This window comes from Sordaria macrospora, chromosome 4 (assembly GCF_033870435.1).
Source record: "Sordaria macrospora chromosome 4, complete sequence".
In the NCBI taxonomy this organism is placed as follows: domain Eukaryota; kingdom Fungi; phylum Ascomycota; class Sordariomycetes; order Sordariales; family Sordariaceae; genus Sordaria; species Sordaria macrospora.
This window is the reverse complement of record NC_089374.1, coordinates 3,067,858-3,089,231: the sequence shown is the minus strand read 5'-3', so window position 1 is coordinate 3,089,231 and position 21,374 is coordinate 3,067,858. Positions and strand designations below refer to the sequence as shown.

At 51.8% G+C, this 21,374-nt stretch overlaps 6 protein-coding genes across 6 annotated transcripts; 2 read left to right on the top strand and 4 right to left on the bottom strand.

Annotated features, from left to right (window-relative positions):
• SMAC4_00099 (uncharacterized protein) lies at positions 1-5,142 on the top strand. The gene is made up of 6 exons (XM_066089381.1): positions 1-1,160; positions 1,347-1,769; positions 2,370-2,522; positions 2,586-2,659; positions 2,717-4,327; positions 4,393-5,142. Exons 1-6 carry the CDS (start codon positions 1,133-1,135, stop codon positions 4,453-4,455), a joined length of 2,352 nt encoding a protein of 783 aa, XP_065946876.1. The 5' UTR covers positions 1-1,132; the 3' UTR covers positions 4,456-5,142.
• A 504-nt stretch (positions 5,143-5,646) lies between these two features.
• SMAC4_00098 (uncharacterized protein) lies at positions 5,647-7,054 on the top strand. The gene is made up of 2 exons (XM_003351509.2): positions 5,647-5,690; positions 5,782-7,054. The coding sequence occupies exon 2, from the start codon at positions 6,006-6,008 to the stop codon at positions 6,804-6,806; it is 801 nt and encodes a 266-aa protein (XP_003351557.1). The 5' UTR covers positions 5,647-5,690; positions 5,782-6,005; the 3' UTR covers positions 6,807-7,054.
• A 34-nt stretch (positions 7,055-7,088) lies between these two features.
• SMAC4_00097 (uncharacterized protein) lies at positions 7,089-9,602 on the bottom strand. Its single transcript, XM_003351508.2, has one exon. The coding sequence runs from the start codon at positions 9,292-9,294 to the stop codon at positions 7,438-7,440; it is 1,857 nt and encodes a 618-aa protein (XP_003351556.1). The 5' UTR covers positions 9,295-9,602; the 3' UTR covers positions 7,089-7,437.
• A 475-nt stretch (positions 9,603-10,077) lies between these two features.
• On the bottom strand, positions 10,078-11,761 carry SMAC4_00096 (uncharacterized protein; the record flags this gene model as incomplete). Its single annotated transcript, XM_003351507.2, has 2 exons — positions 10,078-11,280; positions 11,348-11,761. The coding sequence occupies 2 exons, from the start codon at positions 11,759-11,761 to the stop codon at positions 10,555-10,557; spliced, it is 1,140 nt and encodes a 379-aa protein (XP_003351555.1). The 3' UTR covers positions 10,078-10,554.
• A 730-nt stretch (positions 11,762-12,491) lies between these two features.
• SMAC4_12584 (uncharacterized protein) lies at positions 12,492-13,414 on the bottom strand (the record flags this gene model as incomplete). Its single annotated transcript, XM_003351506.2, has 2 exons — positions 12,492-12,747; positions 12,966-13,414. The coding sequence occupies 2 exons, from the start codon at positions 13,412-13,414 to the stop codon at positions 12,492-12,494; spliced, it is 705 nt and encodes a 234-aa protein (XP_003351554.2).
• A 4,102-nt stretch (positions 13,415-17,516) lies between these two features.
• SMAC4_00095 (uncharacterized protein) lies at positions 17,517-19,941 on the bottom strand. The gene is made up of 3 exons (XM_003351505.2): positions 19,553-19,941; positions 18,401-19,438; positions 17,517-18,331 (listed from the first exon to the last, which is right to left on the bottom strand). Exons 1-3 carry the CDS (start codon positions 19,853-19,855, stop codon positions 18,248-18,250), a joined length of 1,425 nt encoding a protein of 474 aa, XP_003351553.1. The 5' UTR covers positions 19,856-19,941; the 3' UTR covers positions 17,517-18,247.
• Between the last annotated feature and the right edge of the window lie 1,433 nt (positions 19,942-21,374).

Sequence of the window (21,374 nt, the reverse complement as noted above, 5' to 3'; positions counted from 1 at the left end):
CATCAACGAACATGTGCCGTGATTACACCTTTCTCAGGTTGACGACCTCTAAAAGTAAAAAGGCATATAGCAAGAGCCATAACAGATACAATTGCCACTCCCTCTTGAAGTGCCCAAATCTTCTTCTTGCGCCGCAATCGGTTTTAAAACCAAAGCCTAATTTTACTCGTCAACCCCAACTTATCCCGGTCAGGCTAGATCCCCGGCCCATCAACACTTTTTTATCTCGTTACATATCCTCTAGAGGGTACCTTACATCGGTAGAGGAGCATCCGGGTTTCTTCCCCCTGGAGCCAAATCCGATTTTGTCCTATTTTTCCAACACCAACGGGTAACTTGGAAATTGTCAATCCAACAACGACCTCAACTTTCCCATCCATCATTCAATACTTCCAACTTCCTTCATCACCGCCTCCTTTCGTTCCACCAGGACCAGGACCAGGACCCTCTTTTTATCGACCCGACCACCTGTGTAACGCCCATTGTTGTTCGCTTTTTCGTCTTTTCGCATAACGGCACTCTGTTATTTTCTCGGTACAACTACCCTCAGGCCTCAGCTCGGCACCGTGTCCGCCCAGCTTCGAGGCTGTCGCCTACTACCGGTATCCGTCATCTTACTTGTTTCAGCAGTCACCCCTTGTCCTTCATTTCTCGACACTCTATTCCATCCACTCGCTGGCTCTCCTTTTACCATCAATCGCATCGGTTTCGTTGCAAGCTGCGACATCGCCAACCCAATTAAAGCACCTGCTTCCACCCGTCCTACATCAAGACATTGCATTGCGCAGAACCGACACAGCGCTTCTTTGTAGACTACTTGGAACCACCTGCAGGTCGTAGCCGCGACAGCAGTACCAACATCCCGTGTATATCGTTCAACAGCCTTGTTTGTTTGCAAAAAGGCGCTTGACGCGGAGCGCGCGCCAGGCTCACCAGTTGTTAGACGTATAGGGCTAGAAGAGACAGCGTTAGAGATACTAGCTGCTTCATGACCGATTAAGACTGACGGTGTAACTACCTCAGTCTCCTTGTCTCACATCTTGAGCCACCAGGGCCCTAGCCACTGTTGTGAACTTAACAGGAATCAACGTGCAACTATTGAAGGGGCGCTTGCAGAGCCGCTTGCATCAACATGACAAGACCCGAGATTATTCGTGCCGGTATGCCCCGTTCTCTTCATCTCGCTCTCACACACACCCCCGTCCCCTAGTCGCAAACTGTCCAGACCCTGGCTTCTCGTGGCTGCAAGGGCCTTGCGTTTCTTCTCAGACATACACTCTTCTTGGTTACATACATACCTTATCCATCTCCTTCAGTTACTAACTCCTGTCTCCTATTCCATCCAGACACGATCGACCTCCAAGGCCGCGGCGCGCACTCTACCCAAGGCTACCATAGCTCGACATACAACCACGGATCCCTGGCTCCGCACCAGGCTGAGACCCTTCGTGAAGTTGCGGCGGAGACGGCTGAGGAATCGATTCATAGCCCCCGAGTCTCTTGGTCCGGAGGCGAGACTGGTGGCCTCCATCACTACGCTGACGATCACGATCACGAAACAGGCATTGGCCAGGCTCACGACAACCTACAAAGCCAGCTCTATAACGGCGGTGGAAACAATATGGCTTCCCGCTCGCACCAGGATCCCTTGGCCGTTGCGCAGAATGGCGGGCATTCCGACTTTGACGAAGACGTCGACGACGATAACGAGATTGATGACGACGATGACGGAATGGACAAGATCTCCAGCTCGCCTTCGATAGAAGACGGTGGGTCTTCCTTTACTCTTCCACCCCTGCCGTCACACAGTTGCGACGGCCTTACCCTCCCCCGAGGCTCACCCGAAAGTTCGTCGGCTTCGTCTCCAGTCAGCGACGTGAGGTCTTCCTCTCCGTACCTCGACCGTCCTGATTACTTACCTCCTGGTCATTCGACCCGAGCCATGGGCGAGAATTCCCCCAACACTCTTCGTCGCCATCATCATCATGAGGGTAAGTATGGGAACTTCGACCTAACGGATGGTCCGACGCCAGGAGCCGAAGCGCACGCCTTTCTAGAGGAGGAGACGGATCTAAGCCGCAAAGAGACAACGACCGAGCCGCAAGATGAGGACTAGAACTCCCGCTGGTTGCTTTCGGAATACTCGTCTAGGCGGAATGGCCATAAAACTAGCGCTTTTGCCTCAACAAGGAATACCTCGGGAATGGCAGACACTCGAACATCAATGGAACCTTTAGGGTCGGATGGCGACAGTCCGGGGTTGACGATACCATACGAGTCCGACACAGATGATGATGGCGATTTCTCACACGTTCACGACGAACACTTTCTCGAATCCGGCTGGGGTGGAGAGTGCTTACAAGATACAGAGGACATCGATTTCGAGTTTGTTTACGCCCTCCACACCTTTGTCGCTACTGTTGAAGGGCAGGCCAACGCGACAAAAGGCGACACCATGGTTTTGCTCGACGACAGCAACAGCTACTGGTGGTTAGTGCGCGTCGTGAAAGACAGCAGCATTGGTAGGTCTTCCCTGGGTGGCCGACACATCGGTTTGCTGTAGGCTAATTTGATCTGTTTTGTAGGCTACCTTCCCGCCGAACATATCGAGACGCCAACGGAGAGATTGGCACGTTTGAATAAACACCGAAACATAGACGTATGATCAACCCTCCAGTGTCTTCCCAAACTAGATCTATGTGCTGACAGTGCCTAGCTATCTGCGACTATGCTTGGGGATCAAGCTGACAAGCCCCGGAACGCCATAATGTCTGCGATGAAACGAACGAAGCGAAAGACGGTCCAGTTTGCTGCTCCCACATACGTTGATTATTCTGATATTGATTACTCCACGGAAGAAGAAGACCTAGAAGCGGAATATTTCGGTCAGCAGCAACAGGCACAGAAAACGCAGCAGTCGAATGTTCAGCAAATAGAACCCGACACAGACCCCGAGGACGAGACAGCAAAGGTTGAGCCTCTCAAGCCCAGGCCACTGCAAACAAAGGACAGCAAAACGAGTGAAGACAGCGTAGGCCGACCCAATAGCGAAGAAATCTTCGAGTCAAAACCGAGCGAGGGGCCTAAGAAGTCCAGCGACGGAAATGTTCGGGATTCCTTCTTCAAGGACGATGTTGAAACCAAGAAGATCACCCTTACTCCTAACCTTCTCCGCGATGATAGCGGTACGAGGACATCCAGTGATTCAGTCCAGCTGAAGCAGCGTCCAAGCTTGGATAAACTCGAGAAAGATAGCCCGACCAATAAAGACGACAAGAAGAGGAAGGAGAAGGAGAACTCGAAGAAGCCTAGTGCAATCCGAAGCTTCTTCTCCCGAAAAGACAAGAGGAAGGGACACGAAGATGATGAGGCTCATGGGAAATCGTCTCAGGATGCTGACGGCCACGAAAGGGAACATGAGGAGGACGAGCGCAATATCCTTTCATCGCCAGAGAGAGCACCAGCCCCGCAACGAAATCCGAGCAAGCTGCAAAAGTCACAACCCACCAACGCAAAGCCCATTGCTGGGATACTCAAGGATACCAGCATGGATGCGCCAAACTACATGTCTGCTGGAAGAATTAACAATGTCTCAAACACTCCTCCTTCAACAATGCGCCTGGTAGAACCGGAATCAACCGATACGACAGAAGGAGGCCCGCAAGAGCAAGGAGGGAAAGGGGAACAGTCGCCAGAAACTTCCAGGAAGCAGGAGAGCGTGGGTCAATCTCGGGATGCTGGCGCTCAGCAGATCACCCAGGCTCAACCCCGTTCAGAGATGGACTTGGATTCTGACGAAGATGACAACACGAGTTCTGTACAACACCCACCAGCAATGGCTCAAGAACCACAGAGGCAGCAAGAGCGGTCTGCGCCAAGTTCTCGCAACCCGTTCGCTGCCGCACAGCCTGCGGCTTCTAGTGTGGCACCGTCACATCAGCACCATGTTGAGCGCTTGTCTGAGTCTCCTGTACATGTTTCACCTATTCAAGCCGATCACCGGACTTCGCCAACACCTCCTCTGATGGCTGACTCGTCCAGCCAAGAGGATCGATCCTCGGAAAGACTTACGCCGTCACCAGAATTGGTCGAGCATGACGACGATGGAGCGGATGATAAGGATATTGCTCCTCCTTCACCAATTTCAGCTAGTACGCCCACCTGGAATGATGCTAGTCTTCGTGCCTTCTTCGACTCGGGATCTGAAATTCGGGATATGCTTGTTGTGGTCTACGACAAGTCGGATGTTGAACCTGTTGGGCCAGATCACCCCATTGCCGGCTCTTTGTTCAAGGAGCAGAATGCCAAGCTGGCGGAAATCACGACGGTAAGTTTACATAATCACTTGACCCTTTTCACGGGTTCGCCGTTTCTAACGTGACATTTCAATAGCAACTCGACAACATGCTCGGTGACTGGCTATCTCGCAAGCAGAGGCTGAGGGGTGTTGTTTGAACGTCGCGTCTTGATCTTGTTGTTCATTAAAGACCCGGCGAAGGCTGTCCTGCCTACCCTGAGCGTGACTGGACAGGGACTCATGCATTTACGACTCTGTATGCTCGATTCTTTCTCTTCCATTTTGCCCTTTCCTTCTTTGTCATGTTGTCTATTTTCTCTCCACCTATAAACGGTGGTGTTTCGATCTTGCTCAAACTTGTTTGGCTTGGCGTCTGAGAGACGGCGTCACGGAAGGGTTGATGGGTACGTCAGGTGGGTATCAACCTGTGTTTGTTTACTAGAAATGGGCGATCTTTTGCGACAAGTAGCCCAGACGGAAAAGTGAGCCACCCTCGGCGGGAGTTCAGAGGATCTGTGATTCCTATATACCTTTCTCAGTATCATCATTATCATCAAAGTCATCACTGACACGGATTTCCTTTGTCTTGTACACCTTCCTTCTCCCTCTTTCTCCCTTCTGGCGACGGTTTGAGATATTGTTGGATGGACGACGGGAAGCGTTTGTCATGCGTGATGGAGCACAAAAGTCAAATCTGGCGGTGGATCATGAAGCGGGATTCTTCATGGATTCCACAATCTGCATGTCCAAATCTTGGTGCTTTGTATCTACTAGTCCCAGTGGTATACCCCCTTCCTAGGTAGCTGAAGATTCCAAATGGCTAATGGTAATGCTCATAGTTCGAGAGGCCCCCGTGAGTGCACAGGAGGAGAATATGCTCCTCGAGTCCCAATGGTCTTTCCATCTCTTTTTGCTAGTTGGGCATCTAGTGTCAGGTTTTGTGAAACGAATTCAAGTCGAGATCAAAGCACCTGCCGTCTCATTTCTCGCACCTTCCGTTTGCGCTTTCTTTTCTTCTGCTGTCCTCCTTCCCCACTCCGCTACTTCTCACCTTTTCAAAATTCTGTGGTCCCCTTGAAACGCATGCCGTCATGGGAATTGCCCAGGCCTTTCGTGAATCTTCGTCGGTTTGTTCAACCTGAACTCAATCGCCTTCTTTCCTATCCCGCGTATGACCTCGCCGCATTGGTCTCGCAATCACACCACCTGAGTCTACAGGCTCGTTCGCGCTCGGAGTTTTGACGAGCACACTTGACGCGACAAAAGACCACCGGTTATTCCTCCGTGGCTCAAGTATCGGGTATCGCGGCGAGACACCACTCGGTGACGACTCTCTCTCCCCACGACATTGGACGGGAAAAATCAGAAACGAAAAGGAAGGACATCCAGACAGGTGAATTGATCCTTCTGCGGGCTTCCATGTGCGGCTATGGTCAGAGACGGGGACAATTACTCGAGAGTACTAACATATTGGCAAAATGTAGCTAGGAACCCATCGCATCCTCCCACCCAACTCGTACTTCCGCATCACCAAGCCCTCAGACGCCAACACCGGCGTCTTTCGTCGGCGTGCAATCTCTAATCGAAGAAGCAACCCCGACAACTTGACAATCGCGATTGCTCGATCCATTTACCGTTACCCCCTACCGATTCATCCACACAGTCACAACAACCAACCCGAAACTATCATCACAAAACACTGTCACCAATGGAGAACCCGCGGGCTGCTAAGATTTTGCAGTGGCTTGCGCTGTTTATCATGGCCATAACGGCCTCTGCCTCCATATCACTCGACGACATCCAACCCATCACCTCCCTGTCAATCTCTCGCAACTGCCTTCTTACCTACAGAATACCAATTCAAGGCTGTAGCAAGGACGACTTTAGTGGCGTCAAGTGCTCAAGAAACTGTGCGTCAGGCATCCTCCGGATTGAGGCTATTCTCCAGCTCTCATGTCCCGATGACACCGCTCCGGCAGACTCGCTTCTCGCACTGGCACTGGGAGACCAATTGCTTGACAACTTGTGCCCGGACGAGCCCCAGACCATACCCACCCCTTTCATATCCGAGGGCACAACATTGACACTCACCTCGGTTCAGCCGGAGGGGACAACCACAGCCAAGGCTTGGCCGACACTTACCATGAGGACTTCGACAACCGAGATGCCCACCGAGTCGACAATGTCTGAAAGCCTCATGCCCTCGGAGGGCGGCAAACCGCCCATTGCCCCTGAACAGACCGTCACCTCAGAGTCAGAGCCCTCTTCAACAACGACTATGTCACTTTCAACAACCCTAGGATTGACCCTTCAGACAAGTGACACTATAAGCGGCGCAACTACCAGCTCGGTCCAGACCATTGTCGGAAATCGTCCTATAAGGGGTGGTGGTGGGAGCCCTTTTGACCTTCCTGCTAATGTTCGAAGTGGTCAGCAAAAGCTCTCCATATCGGCATTTGGGACTGCCGTCGGCACTCTTTTTCTAGGAGCGTTGTATCTGTGGTTTTAAATACGGGCTAGTGTTGCGGGGATGGGTATCGGTTCACATTCGAGCTGGAAGCTAGAAGCATTAGATGGTATCTAAGCTGATGATAATGTGTAATGTTGACCACGTTGTGTATGTTCTGAGGTTATGGGATGTGAGTGGATTGTACCAAGTGAAGAATCGAGAGAGCAAGGAGGGCATCTCTTCCTAATATATCCTGAAAAATGAACAAATTGTTCGTGCGAAGTAGGCCTCAAAAAGTAGCACCTGGCGCCTTTGACATGCAGCGGAAATTTTCGCGGTAGGGCCCATGTATTATTGCTCTGCACATGCGAGTGATATGGTAATGACTTGAGGTATACACAAGTTAACAGTGTTCTCGAGGTTGATGAGTCAGCGTGTCTCATGAACCAATACCTGATAGTCGACATGTCAAGGGATATCGGGTAGTATACACTAAATGGAAGAGAATGTATAATAACAACACTCCATCAGAAAAACCAGCCAAAATAAACATTATAACAAGAATTAACTCACTCTTCCAACGCCACCCGATGACCCAACAATATTGTTTTTTATACGCCACCATCGCCCGAGACATAACATTAGAAGAACCATACCTATCACATTTCATCACGTTATTATAATCATGAAATCATGACCTCTTGGCACCAACACCCATCTCCTCCCCGCCAAACTCCTCCCACTCATCCAGCCCCGACCAGCCGCCTGACCCCCCGGGAGAATTATACGTGCCCGCTCCCATCTTCCTCCCCACCCAAATCCCTAACGCCGTCAGTCCGCTGGCCACCAAAAACCACCCCTCAAACCAGCGATCCACGAACCCGGGCTCCAACGCGCTCTCCAGGGCATCCCCCACCGACCTCCCCACCTCCCTCGGCAAATTACTCCTGAGCAACAGCGCCGAACTGATCACGTACGTGGCCGCGATCTGAGCCGTCAGCAGCGCCAGGTTGGCTTGCGCTTGGTACAGCAGACCGGGCATCCACTTGGCGAAGATGCGGAAGGTGACGATGACGGAGTTGGCTGACCCGAGCAGGATGACCCCTGACAAGAAAAAGGAGATTTGGCGCGCCCAGGCTACTTGGTCTAGTTTCGGGTCCCAGTGTTTTGCCAGGAGGGAGAGGAAGCGGTTTATCGGGTCGGTGGAGGAGAATGTGCTACCACTAGTGGTAGATTCTGAAGGGTTGGTGGATGATGATGAGAAGAAAAGGAGGGAGAAAAGGGAGAAGTTGTTTCGGCGGAGGGTGGTCAAGGTGGTGGCGAGCACGCGGTAGATGCAGTAGAGGCTGAAGATGTAGGATGGCAGTGACAGGAGACGGCCGAGAGGAGTGCCGTCACGGGCGTGGGCGGCTTGCCGCGTGCGGAGGATGGAGAGCGAGGAGGAGAGGTTGGATTCCATTGTTTCGAGCCCGGAGATTTCCATTTGTAGGGACTTGATCTCGGCTGCTTCTGCTGAGGAGCCGGTGGCTATGCCCTTGAGGGAGCCGAGCATTTTGCCAACTAGACTGCTGCCGTTACTTCCAGCGTTGTTGTGATGGCTGGAAGCAGCTGAAGCTTCTGCTCGTCTGGCGACCTTGTCCTGGAGAGAGCGCAGACGATGTCGCTTGGTGGCTAACATCTCACTCGTGGCGTCCAGCCCAGCTTGCTTGCGGGCAATGTCTGTGTCGGTAATGGGCCGCTTGCGAAAGGCCCGGTTGTCGGCAAAGGTGTGCCAGGGGCTCGAGACGCTGGCGAAGCCGGAAAGCAAAGCCATGAGCAGAATGCCAATGACGCCGATTCGCTCAAGGCACGCGCGCGAGAGCCTGCCGCCTACGAGAACGTCGCCTACCGATTCGGCTTTGGCCTCGGCCCGGCCAATAGTCAGCGCGGTGCTGTCGAACCCGGCCCCGTCACTGCTGGCTATCCCCCACAGGTACTCGGTCCCGTCGGGCCGGGGCACCGCTTTGCCTAGAGACCAGAAAACGAAGAGCCAGCCGCCGAAGCCGAGGAGTTGCAACGTCCATGCGATTCGTGGGACACGCCCCTTGGCTGTGCGCTGGAAGGTGGCCAGGCTAGACACGACAGACTGGAGCTCGAGGAACGGTATGAGAACTACGAGCATGAAGAGAAGCGTTGGCACCGTGAACCGCAATGCTAGGGCGCGGGCTTCGGGACTGACGAGGTCCGAGATCTCGGCCAGGATGAGCTCCCCAAGCACGGCGGCCAGGCCTATTGTTGCGGAGAACGTCATGGCGGCTACTCGGCGGCGCATCGATCGGGCTCCGCGCTCGGCGTGCGCTTGTTGGAGACTCGGAGGCGCTGAAGGAGGCAGGTAGTGGCCTTCGCCATCGTCACGGTCGTCTTGTACGCGGGAGAGCTTCGGGAATACCTTGCCGCCGATAACCGAGCTGACAATGACAAAGGTTGCGATAAATGGTGAAAGCGAGAATAGGGTGCCGATGGGCGAGGCCGGAATGGGCGCACCGCACGAGTCGACGCCGCAGGGCATTGGAACTGCGGTCGGTATGTATAGGTGGTGATATTCGGGATGGTAAACGTCAAAATGTTGTTGGGCGCTTTACCGCAAACTTGGCCTCTCTTTATCCTTCTTCCTCCTCTCTTTCGCCCACCAGATGGTTATCTCGAATGTCTTTATGAGAAAGTAGCCGTAGTCGCAACGCGGATCCAGAGGTCGATGCCAGGCTCGGTCGGCATCGTGTGTTTGTGTTTCAGCTTGTTTTGCAATTTAGTCGTCGAGGTCCAGGTTGGAGTTGAAATAGGTGTTTTGACGGTCTCTCGAGTCTCGGCTACTCTTCTGGAGGATTCGGATAAGCAGTTGCCTCAGCTGTGTTGAGGTTGGTCGATATGGAGATAGGTCAACGATGTGCGGAAGGAAGTGTGTATGGTGAGGTGGTTGCTGACTTGTGACGTTTAAAATGGGATCTATACACTAGGTAGATGACGACTTGCCTACAGAAAACGTAAGGTACATGCGCTAAAACGCAACCAGGCACCACCCGACCCCAGTTTTCCCCGGCTTCAAAATGAGACAGAGGGGTGCACCCCCTATTTGTGGTTCTTTGCACGCCTGCAAAACGCGCCGCTTATCTCCATACACTACAGCTTGTATCTTTCCCCCACATCCCCACCGTTAAACGGCAATTGGAATCTCTCCACGAGCAGTGTGCCCCCACATCAAGATCAGATCTGGGCATTTACCATAGCATTTCTCTTGTTTCATGTTGGAAGATCATCGCAGGAAGAGAGTAAAAGAGAACTTTTTGTAAAAGCAGGGAGAAAGTGATAGATATTGTGTGGAGATTTATTTGGCTATGACGGTGATTACTCGGTAAAACCTTTATGGCCTATGCCCATTACCACTACTTGAGATCCCAAAGACACCGGCCAGGTCCAAAACAATGGCAGGTCGAGAGTCCGACGCTGTCGTTTTCCTTAATACTCCAGGCTCCATGCAGTCTAGGAACACATCTCTGACCCCTAATATCTACTCCGGTATAGCAAAGAGGAGAGTTTCACGAGCTCACTGTTGTTGTAACCGTCCCTGAAGTGGGCCACCTGAGCACCTTCAGGGCCCTTGATAACAATACTGGCTGATTTATGCTGAACGTATGGCAGGCGCCAAAAAAAGAATCCCGTGGTCAAAAACTAGCACCGCTGCAAACTGGGCGGGTGTCATCTGGGAAGATGCTCCCCTGTTCGTATCTCAGTTATGCTCTGTAGCTTCCTTCGCAGCTCGAATAGCCAGATCTCATGGTCTGGTTTTGTCGCTCGTTCGCCCCTGGGTATCGTCCTCCTCATCCTCATCGTCCGAATCCTTTGATTTCCCTGACTGCCCCGACTTGAGCAAGGCAGCCGCTTCTCCTACTTCCATAGCGTGGAGTCGCTTCTTTTGCTCTCTTTCAAGTGCCAATTTCGTCCTTCCATCTGCTGCTAGCAACTGGTCGCCCGAAACCGCCTCAATCTCGTACTCATCTTCCTCCTCGCCCGTATCTTCGTCGCCACTTTCGTTCGCTTGCGTCGTCCGCGACGGAGAAACGGAGCTCGGTCCAGCTGCCGTGGGAGAAGGAGCGGAGGGCGGAGATGTTCGTCGGTAGCGAGGCTTGTTAGGCTCGTACGGTTTGATGGTCGGATCGAACGCTGCTGGAAGCCCAATCGCGGCAGCCACTCGGTGCGCCTCCTCGTCCGGAGAAATGTTCTTTTCCATCTCGTAAAGACTGCTTGCGTCACTATCGGCCTCGTGTTTTCCGTCGTTGTATGCCAGCATGGCAGCATAGCTCTGTCGGCTCGGATCGTGGATACGTTTTTCCTTCTTTTTGAGTCGCTTGTCGTCTGGCCGAACAACGACCACGGGGACAGGGCTGTACTGAAGGCAGTATTTCGAGAACGAGTTACGCGTGTTCATCAGGCCCTGGATTCCGCCGAGAGACCTGCCCTTTGTGCCGACAACAAGCATCGAGGGTTGGTGGAGATGAAGCTACATTTATGCTCGTCTGTCAGTAAAGAAAAGACGGGTTGGGGCAGTGGTCAGAAAGAAAACGTACCAATTTCTGGAAAGTAGAATGCAATTTTCCAACGGCCCACTCGAGGATAATGCTGATAGCCCTATTCTGCTCGTTCTTGGATTGAATGGTTTGCAACAGCTTCTTCGCATCCTCCTGGTACGACTTCTCCCCTGGGCGGATGGGATTCTCAATGACGCGAACACATACTACCTGGTCTCCATCGTCGACCATGTTGTTTAGCAGCCAGACCAGCGCATAATCGGAATAGGCGTGCTCGTCCACACCCACCATAAAGGTACGAGACCTTCGAGATGGCTGGTACCCCTGATGTTTCACATGGAGTGTAAAGGAGGACGTGTTGTTCTTGGTCGAATCGCCGGCGGGTAAGTTGTCAAAACCAACGTGCTGTCGGAACCTGGGAGCCGCATTGGAGTTGTTTGTTAGCGATGACATGACACCAAAATTGACGGCGACTCTGCAGGCGGCAAGGTGAAGTGTCTAAAAGGACAGGATGTATTGCAGAAGTGAAATTAGAAGCAGATTGTGCGTGATGGCATGAAAAGATGCCGAGAAGGAGTAAGGACTGCAGATGAGCAATGTAGCAGATTGTTCCTGTGCCCCTGGTAAACAAATCCCGAACTTGTCGAGAGGTTCAAAGAAGAAGAAAAAGATGCCGGGAGCATTGCATGAACGATAGAAAGGGGAACAGAGCATCATGACAGGATGCGCATGTGGATGTGCAGATTTGAAGGGTCTCGACTTGCCCGTCATCCCCCACCAAAGCGCTGCATGAGCGCAAAATTCCCACGAAACACCGCCCATCGCCCGGCCCAGAGCTCCCCAGAAAAAGCCCAGAAGAGGGGTTACGGAGAAGCCCCCTTGGCCGCCCCTTGGCACCCGTAGAGGTGCTGGAAACGGTAACCGCGACCGGCGCCTGAGCAGAGCCCGGTGGGGTAGCAGGGTTGTAAGCTAAGCGGACCGCTGGCGAATGGGGTCTTCTGATGGAGGGATGAGGCCAGAACGACGCCGGGCCTGAGCCTGAGCTTTTGGCGTGATGCGGGTCCAGTTCCCGCGAGAGAACGGACTCGATCGAGGCTTGTCAGCCAGTGCACTGCTCAATTGTCCGGCCAGGCTGTTGATGTAATCCCGCAACTGTCCGCGCTCTCCAATGGCACCACAATCGTCATGATTCGACGACGTCTGCTTCCCCCAGCCCTTCCACGCAAACAAGACGACGATCCTCAATGCGGCGCAACATGTCAACTGCATGAGACTGCGCCTGTTGGGTTCGCTTTGTTGCGTTTGTGACATCATCCAGTGATGCTACAACAAATGACTCTTTGCGAAGCACAGCCAACTGGAGGGCCGATTGGCCATCGTCGAAAGGGGAGATGGCCTTGACTACTGGGTCCGCGAAATGGGGGAGGCCATGGAGCAAGCTTTCCGGTGACGGACCGTGGGGAGAAAAAAAGCTTAAAGTCACGCCAGGGATGGAGAACGAGTCAAGCACAGGCTATCCCCGTTTGAAAAAGGCACCACTGGGGCCGCACATCGAACGGGTTTGGGCGGGGCGGGTGATGCAGATGGGTTTATATGGTACGGTATTGGACGTGAGAAAGGTCGGAAAGCAAACAACTCTCGCAGAAAGAGGACTTACCTCACGGGGGAAGGCGATGACGCTCGCAGCCGTCTGTTGTCGGTTTTTCGGGGCTTGCCCTGCGGAAGTGAAGGATGGCGCGGAGCCTGGAAGGATATGGAGACGGTGGAGGATTTTCTAGATCCGACAGGAGGGCGGTCGCTACTGCTTCCGCCGCTCTGTGACGTCCGCCGAGACTCATCCTGAAAGCTATCGGCCAGGGAAAGAGGAGAGGCAATGCTGACACGCCTCGAGGCGCTGGTCCCGCTGGTGGGAGAAGTGGTTGCTGCTCGGTAATCGACCGCGGGGGTCGTGTTCTCGGAGTCGCTGGAATGGACCTTTAGTTGCGGCGAGAAATAGTCCTTGGGCTTCGAAGGGTTCTGGGTCCTAGGTGACACATCCGAATCCGGGCTCTTCACGGCCGAGGGAGGCGATATCAGCTCCACCATGTCGGGGAGACTCTTTGCCATCGCGGTGATGGTGGTGGATGGGGGCACGATGACGGGTTTGAGGAATTACGATTCCAAAGCCTATTATCCAGGCGACTGATTGGCCTCGAGCGGAGGCCAGCAAGGGTTATCTGGCTTCAACGGGCATCAGAGGTCGGTTAGGGATCGCGAGATGCTCGAGAGAAGCTGGCGTGAAGGGTCCGTTCACGCAGCTTTTTAGGCGCTAGGGGTCGAAAACAACGCCGCCAGCGTGGGGTCTAGCGAGTATATACGGCCGTGTCGTGAAGAAGGGAGGGAGGCTGAAAGGTTGTGGGATTTGAGGTGAAACCCGCAAGTTCTGGAAGTGATGACGATGATGTTTGCCTGGACTGGGTGGCGCGCAGGTGGTTGGCAAGGCTGAAGGCTGTTGCTGTAAAAAAAGAAAAAAGATGTGAAGAGTCGTCGCGGAAGGAGGAGATGAGACGAAGGGATCCACGGCCAGGTGGGTTATCGGGAGGAGGTCCTGATATCGGATGGAATCTCGCCTGATTTTAGGTATGGAATGCGCAGGGGTACGTTGTACGAGTAGAGCTGGTCTGCTCGTAATGAGGTATGCGGTAAGGTAGATTGCGGCTATCTTGATTGTAAAGATAGCTCAGATCCCTGGGTGTCGAGGTGATTTGAGGTGGAGGTGAAAGACGGGACGAGGGCGGGTTGGGCAGATGGAAGGTGCCAGTGCCGGCCAAGGGTGCGTAGGTGTAGAAGTAGGTAAGAGGCAGAGGTAGTGGTAGGTATATGTGTGTGAGTGCGTGCGTGCGTGCGTGTGTGTATGTGTACCGGCATGTATATGAGCCGTGTAGGTGTTTTAGGTACCGTGTGAGAGCGTGTCTGGCTATAGCGTCATCTGTCGAATCCAAGCTTTCAAGGGAACCAAGGGCTCTGCATTCCGCTGCTTGGCGTTGGTCTGTTGCTGGCCCGAGACAGTGGCAGAGAAACCAACACACACGTCAGGCTACCTCTTCTTCTATGCAAAAAACCCCTGGGAGAAAAACCTGGAACGGAAGCGTGCCTTTGGGCGAGACAGACCCCGAGCGTGGTTGGCAACACCAGTGATTTAAATATCACCGCCCAAGCTGGAGTCGACGGCTTCCCCAGTGGCCCAGACTCCTTGTGACTGGAGCGACTGGAGTCCTTTCGGCTGTCTCATGCTTCGATTTTTCTCCTTTTGTCTTGGCGACCCTTTCGAGTGGGCTTTGGTGGGTAAAAGTCTGGCAGGTACCATCCACCCCCGTCTGCCTCTGCAAGGGAACGAGCCGGCGGCAGACACTGACCGAATGAGCAAACCCATCTGTGGATGGACTGCCCGTGGACTGTCAGAATGACTGGTGAGCCTCTGCTGCCTGCCAAGTGCCCGTCCACTAGACAGCCGGTCCTACGCTACTCCCACTACCGAATAGCTCCCTTGTTTTAGTCGGTCTGCACCAAATTGCTTCCTTTCCCGCGCCTGGTGCTCGGTATTGAGCATCTGAATGGCAGCACGAATGCAACCTCCCCACTGCCCTATCAAGCTAACGTGTTCTGGAATATCTAGTCTGTCTTTTTTTCTCCTTTCCGCCAGTAGTCTCGATCACTGTCGATGAACGGGTGTTGACATGCTTCGATAGCCGACCACTGTAGCGGATAGACCAAAGTTCTCTATTCCCCAGTTCTCACAGCCCAGACATACGACTTCTCTGACTCTCTTATTCATCCCCTGCTCGGGCTGCCGTCTGGGGAATGTCTTAACGACGACGTCGGCTCACACGCAAAGAGAACAAATGCTACCATGTGTTTTGTACGGCGAGCACGACAGGCCAAGCTTTCTCTGTGATCCAAGAACGAGTGCTTGGCAGTGCCAACCACGGCATGAACCTGTGATAGCCCGGCTCGCCTTGGTGTTACCGGTGACCTCAAGATGGATGGTCGTTTTACGGTCGAGGGAAGGTTAGGTATTCACCCTGTCCAGGGCCCCAGACTATTGACCCTCCTCCGGCAGACGTCTAGGCACAGTTAGGGTCACAGAATGCGCATGAAACATAAGTTCAGTTGGGTTGTATTCCGACTAAACACCCATTCACCAGCAGTACCTAACAGAAGACACTCTCCTGATGACCATAACACATGGCATTCTCCCTCATTCACAAGCAGGTTTCCTTGCTCATCCACTGGCGAGCCCATCGATACTGTTCAGGTCCCAAGATGAGATCGTCAACTCTTTCACACAAAAACCCTGGCACGGCCCTTGAGAGCCCCAGGAGCCCTCACAAAAGGGGTAACGACGAGGTTTCGGCACCTGTCCGCCAAGTCGCTAATCAGTGGGGTATCACTGCCCGTCCTGTCAATCCTGCTCGTCCGCTGTGAGAGCTGAGCAAGCGGTCTATGTACACACTACCGCCGCGCAATGCACTGTCCGGTCGCTTTATAAGGAACCTTGCCTGGGGGAGCCCTGCCAATGAAGTGATTGGAGGGCCTGGAACGATGCTCTAGGATACTGAAGGAACGTCACAGAAGGATGTGTCCGACGGGAGATGGGAGGGTGGATTGTCCAGTGAAGATTGTCAAAAGACGAACGGCCGCTGCCGGAATCCTACCAAACAGCCGCAGACCAGAGGTGAGTCCTGCATTTGGATGTTACATTTCAGTCGAACTACGTCTCATTCCGAGGAGATGAGTACTGTGTAGATGTTCAATATACTGATAAGTAGGATCAATGACGGTAGTACAAAGACCTATCTGCACACCCTGTGTAGAATTCCATACTATCACATGCAGATGGGTAGATAGACAACGGCAGGTTGGCTTGGCTGTCGACATGTTGCACGATACACTAGATGCTGGACATGTCCTGCCCTTACGAGACCGAAACCACACAAGGAAGAGCGGCCACATGATGATTATGGACTCCTTGTATGGTAAAGCAATCGATTACTCACTCGTCCGAGAACTCACATTAAACCTATCCTCCAAAAGTATAGTAGGTATCCATACCTACACGAGGAAAGACATAAGCAGCCAGCCCTAGAAGGCCGACACATGGATGCATAGATAGGCTGCACGCATACTCCATCCTTCCTCGCTCCCCATACATATATTCATTGTAAATATACATCACATACCTAACTGTTTGTCTGGGGGAACTTACCTACAACTGGGATGCTACCTCTGCTGTTAAAATTCCAAAAGATCATGACTTCCGGCAGTGGCTACATCATTTTAACGAAAAAAAAGAGTGAGAGTGAGCTGTGCAATAGGCATATATGTATACATATGGAAGGCAAGAAGAAGAAGAAGAACTCAGTCTTCCCAACCTCCTCTTTGGCAACACTCAGGTCCATGTCCATGTCCGTTGCTATGTATCTAATGTACTAGGTACGGAAGAAAGTAGATCTTAACTCGATTCTTACAAATTCGTCGTGATCCTCAACTTCTCTCCATCAAACATCAAACCTCCAGTCCAGTCCAGCCTCAAAATGTCCTCCGAGAGTTATATGTAACCTACGAAGCCACTTCCTCTTTCTTGATTGAACGGAGGCTTCCGAACGGACGGACAGAGAGGCTCTGGGAGGCCTCCCACCCACCCACGCGCCAAATCCAAGCATAAACTATGCGTCAATGTACATATGATGGATGGATGGTTAAGGATGTGTCTGTCGTCGGAGATTCCATGGACCATGTCAAGTTGCGTTAGCTTGGGTCTCGGCACTGGCAATGCTTGGATGTGTCATCGACTCATCGCTCGTTCGGGTTATGCGGTCTTGGCGATATCTCTCTTTTCCTACCGTCCCATCGTACAGTACCCGACCGCATACATACATACGTATCTTATTGTCAGAGAAAGTCTGGGCGCCAATCACCCACCTCATCGGTCATCTGCGATGGTTGCCGTGATTCCCGTCTTGGAATATGCAGATACTGTAATATCGATCTCAGCCCTGCTTTTACTACCACCATCGGATGACTGGGCTCTACATATGCTGTGGTTGTTGTATCCAGGTCTTGGCCGCAGAAAGAGCCTCCTCTCGACGCCAAGTTAGCATGGGATTTTTTTATTGGGAGGCCTCCAACCCTTGGCTAGACGGACGCTTTTCCTTCTTTGAATGCTTCACAATCCAAGATTGGGTGTGAGATGTCAATGTAACAAACTGATCGAACGGACCCTTCTCTTGGTCTTTTGTAGCTAAGATAACTCTCTAGGTGGTATAGAAAACAAGGGATAAACATCTCTCGCGCTGGCAAAAAAAAAAAGCAGGTGAACCCTTTCTAAATATCGCTTTGTTTTTTCCTAACCCCATTGTGTTAACGTACGTACTAATTGGTCGTGTAGTAAAGTACGCATTTCCAAACTGCGTATCAACACCCCTAGATAGACCGATGTGGGTGCAACAAGAGGAGCTAACCTACGCGGCGTGCCAGCCGCGGCGGTGATTGCGGTATCTATGCGGTTCCATCTTTGACTCTCCACGGGCCCTATCTGGGGAGATAGAGCCTGGTTCGATGTTTGGGAAAAGACCATCTTGGCTTTTCGGCAGTACTGGTACCCTTTTTTTGTAGCCTGGTCCCAGCACAGCACCCTCCCATTCACCTACGGGCAGTTGGTTCGTGATCCTCTCCTCTTGTTGCCAGATGGATTGCTTTTGTGTTTGCCGACCTCCCACCCTCCCTGAGATTTTCCTTGGAATAGACCAATCCCATTGACGCCTAATGCAAATGCTGCTGACAAAGACCTGCGTAGCCCCTGACACTCCCGCCAATTACAAAAATGACAAAGACGACGAGAAAGAGACGAATCTCCGCCCCAGCAGCGCATGCCCGTCCCAGCAGCGCTTAGAAACCCGTTCAAGCATAGGTGCGCGAAAGGTTGCGGAGGTACCAGTCAACCAACTTGCGGCCGACCTTGGCCTCGGAGATGTGGATGAGGTCCTGCAGGATACTGTTAGCACCGAAACTACACTTTCCAAGTTCCGGCACGGTTAAAAAGGAATTACTTACACCCTGGAGAGCATAGTCGAGATCGCTGACGTTGACAAGCTCACCCTCCAGAAGGCCACCGTCGGTCCAGCGCAGCTGCTTGGTGCGCTGCTTGTTGACCATGAGCCAGCCGCGGAGCTCCTCAGGCTTGACCTCGAGGAAACCGGCGAGCTTCTTGAGGTCCATGGTGGTGTAGAGGCGGAGGTAAGACTTGATGGTGGGGTTGAACATGTTGGTCTTGACCTCGTCCATAAAGACGGAAAGGTGGTGCTCGATGGGGTCGATGTTGGCCTCGGGCTCGTCGAAGTTGGGAGGAACGGGGGAGATGAACTTGGGGCAGGCGGTGCGGAAGAGCTCCTCGTAGATGGGGAGGGCCTCGGGGCCGCCGCGCTGGAGCTTGAGGAGCTGGTCGCCGTATTTCTCGCGGAGGGCGGTGTGGATGGTGTCATCCAGACGGGTGGGCTGGAAGGCAACGCAGATGGCGATGAGGGCGTACATTTGGTCGTTCTTCTTGGTGATGGAGTCGTACTGGGCGTTCTTCTGGAAGTTCTTGGTGCGAGAAACGTAGACCAGGATGTGGCTGAACATGCGGATGGCATCGGCGTAGCGGCGCATCATCATGTAGGAGAAACCGACATAGTAGTAGGTGGTGAAGTGGGCAGCCATGACGCGGGCGAACATGGCCTTCTTGTTGAGCTCGATGTCATCGAGGGTCTTGAGAGCGAGGCTGAAGTCACCGAGGAGGGTGTGGACGCGGAGCAGACCGATGATGGAGAAATAGCCAAGCATCTTGTAGAGGTTCTTGGAACCGTACTCGCCGGCGACGGCCGCGGGATCCTCGTTGCGCTTCATGGCGGCCAACTGCTCGGTGATCTGCGACTTCTGGATCAGGGAGTAGAGGACGTTGAGGACGCTGTAGCAGCCCCAGGTGTTGGGGTTCTCGCGGAGCATGGTGATCTCCTCCTCATTGTTACCTTGGCGGGCGATGCGAGCTCTGTACGAAGAGAACGAGTTGAACTGGTAGATGAACTCATCGATGACATCCCAAGCCCAGTAGTACTAGCAAGAATAAAAAAGCATGTGTCAGCACATGGCTACGATCCCATGAAACCATGACCCCCAAGGGTATCTATCAACTATCATGATGCAAGCGGAGCGGAGGAGTAGACTAACGGAAGGGGGCTCGAGGTCGACGGGGCCCTCGGAGTTCAAGATGAAGTGGAACAAGCTGCAGTATGAGTCGTAGCTCGAGAACTTGACCTCGAGACCGGCCGAGTAGTCGAGGGGCTGGGCGGCAGCGGCGAGGCGCGACTGGATGTCGTCGGTCTGGGCGGCGAGGGAGAGCTGGGTGGACTCGGCATCATCCTCCTCATACTGGACCTGCTCTTTGTAGTCGTTGACGAGAGCCTCCTCCTCGACGTCCGAATCGGGGTCGATGGCGCGGGCGGGCGCTTGCGCTTGCTGGAAGGCGCTCATGATGGGCTATGTATGAGGGAGTCGGGAAGGGATAATCCGACGTCGCGTCCGGGTCGAGAGAGATCACTACGGGGTCGGGGGGTCCGGAGTGAGTGGTGGTGGTGTGGGTGAGGTCGGTTGGTGTCTCTGTGGTCGCGAAGAGTGGCCCGAACCGAATCGACAGGACTTTGCTTGGCGGGGCTCAATTTTTTGCAGTGTGGCCCGCCGTGTGCTTCTTTCACCCAGTTTGCTCGCATTGTGGGGGCGGGGCCCGCGCTAGGTCGCTTCCATTTCCGTTGGGGTTTTGGACAGAAAAGCGGAGTGTATGCACTTTTAGGGTTTGGCCTTGGGGGCTCTCTGGCGGACAAAGAAGAGCCAATCATGCGTTTACGACAATTACAGACTCGCTTTGAACGATGGAAGGCAGAGCATAAGGATATTTCATTCAACTATCAAGCTTGCAGTGGAATAACAGGTCAGACAGGTGGCAGGCAATGAGGGGCAACTGGAAGCACCCCCGTCCATCAAGGTTGATATCCAATCCGATGCCATCAATTATCTCAGTGCTCAGGCCTACTTTCTTTTTTAAGCAGGGGCGGTGACCTGCGGCCCGTGCGCTTCGCGCAAATCAATTAAATCTTTTCAATATTTCTAATTGTAGTCTCTGTATGTATTTCTTCTAGTGTATTTGTATGTATTAACTAAGAATGCCTAAAAAAGAGATTTAAGCTATTGATACGGAAAAGTCTGATTCGTTATATAAATATAAAAAATCTATACTGAAAAATGTCTTTACTCTTAAAGAGTATGATTATTAGCAGATATATTAAAGAATATAGATATATATATAAGTAGAAGTTCTATAGTAATTATTATAGTATTATTCTGTTTTTATTAATATACTTTAAAAGCAAAACTTTTATTAAAAAAAAGAGTAAAAAAAATAATTATTAGAAAATAAGTTGTGAGTATTACAGTTGTAATTAGTATCCTTTTTCATTCTAATTTTTTGAAAGGTTTTATGTATAATTTCTAATATCTCTCTATACTCTGAGTAACTTTTTTTTTTAGTTGTATTGCGTATAATATTATTTTTCTGCTTTAATAATATTAATACTACTATAAATAATAGCAACGGCTTTATTAATCACTAATGTATGATGCGAGTAATGCGTACTATTATTGGCGATGGAAAGGAAGTCAAAGAAGGATAGATTATAATAATTTTTAAATTTGTATATAAATGAAAAGATACAATATTAGTCATAGCAATAGAATATAGTGAAAGTATTATTCTATATTCATTTTCAGCGCTTCTTAATAAATTATCATTCAGATTGGACTTTTCACGAAATTTGGTGAAGTATAGATATATGATATTACTATAAAGGTAGAGAGTTTAAAGTTTACATAGATTAATAGAGATATGATAAAAAAATGAATTTCTCTACTGATAGTAAAAAGTAACGAAAAAAGAGAGAAGATATGCAGTAATAATGATCATTAAATGGAATAGGAATATATAAGAAGAATACAAATA

Bases quoted from the DNA above. Each gene is read 5' to 3' on its own strand.
- SMAC4_00099 (XM_066089381.1), top strand. From the start codon at position 1,133: ATGACAAGACCCGAGATTATTCGTGCCG. The intron at 2,523-2,585 runs GTAGGTCTTCCC...TCTGTTTTGTAG, and splicing joins CGTGAAAGACAGCAGCATTG to GCTACCTTCCCGCCGAACAT. The intron at 4,328-4,392 runs GTAAGTTTACAT...ACATTTCAATAG, and splicing joins AGCTGGCGGAAATCACGACG to CAACTCGACAACATGCTCGG.
- SMAC4_00098 (XM_003351509.2), top strand. From the start codon at position 6,006: ATGGAGAACCCGCGGGCTGCTAAGATTTTGCAGTGGCTTGCGCTGTTT.
- SMAC4_00097 (XM_003351508.2), bottom strand. From the start codon at position 9,294: ATGCCCTGCGGCGTCGACTCGTGCGGTGCGCCCATTCCGGCCTCGCCC.
- SMAC4_00095 (XM_003351505.2), bottom strand. From the start codon at position 19,855: ATGAGCGCCTTCCAGCAAGCGCAAGCGCCCGCCCGCGCCATCGACCCC. The intron at 19,439-19,552 runs GTTAGTCTACTC...TATTCTTGCTAG, and splicing joins TCGACCTCGAGCCCCCTTCC to TACTACTGGGCTTGGGATGT. The intron at 18,332-18,400 runs GTAAGTAATTCC...AGTATCCTGCAG, and splicing joins TCGACTATGCTCTCCAGGGT to GACCTCATCCACATCTCCGA.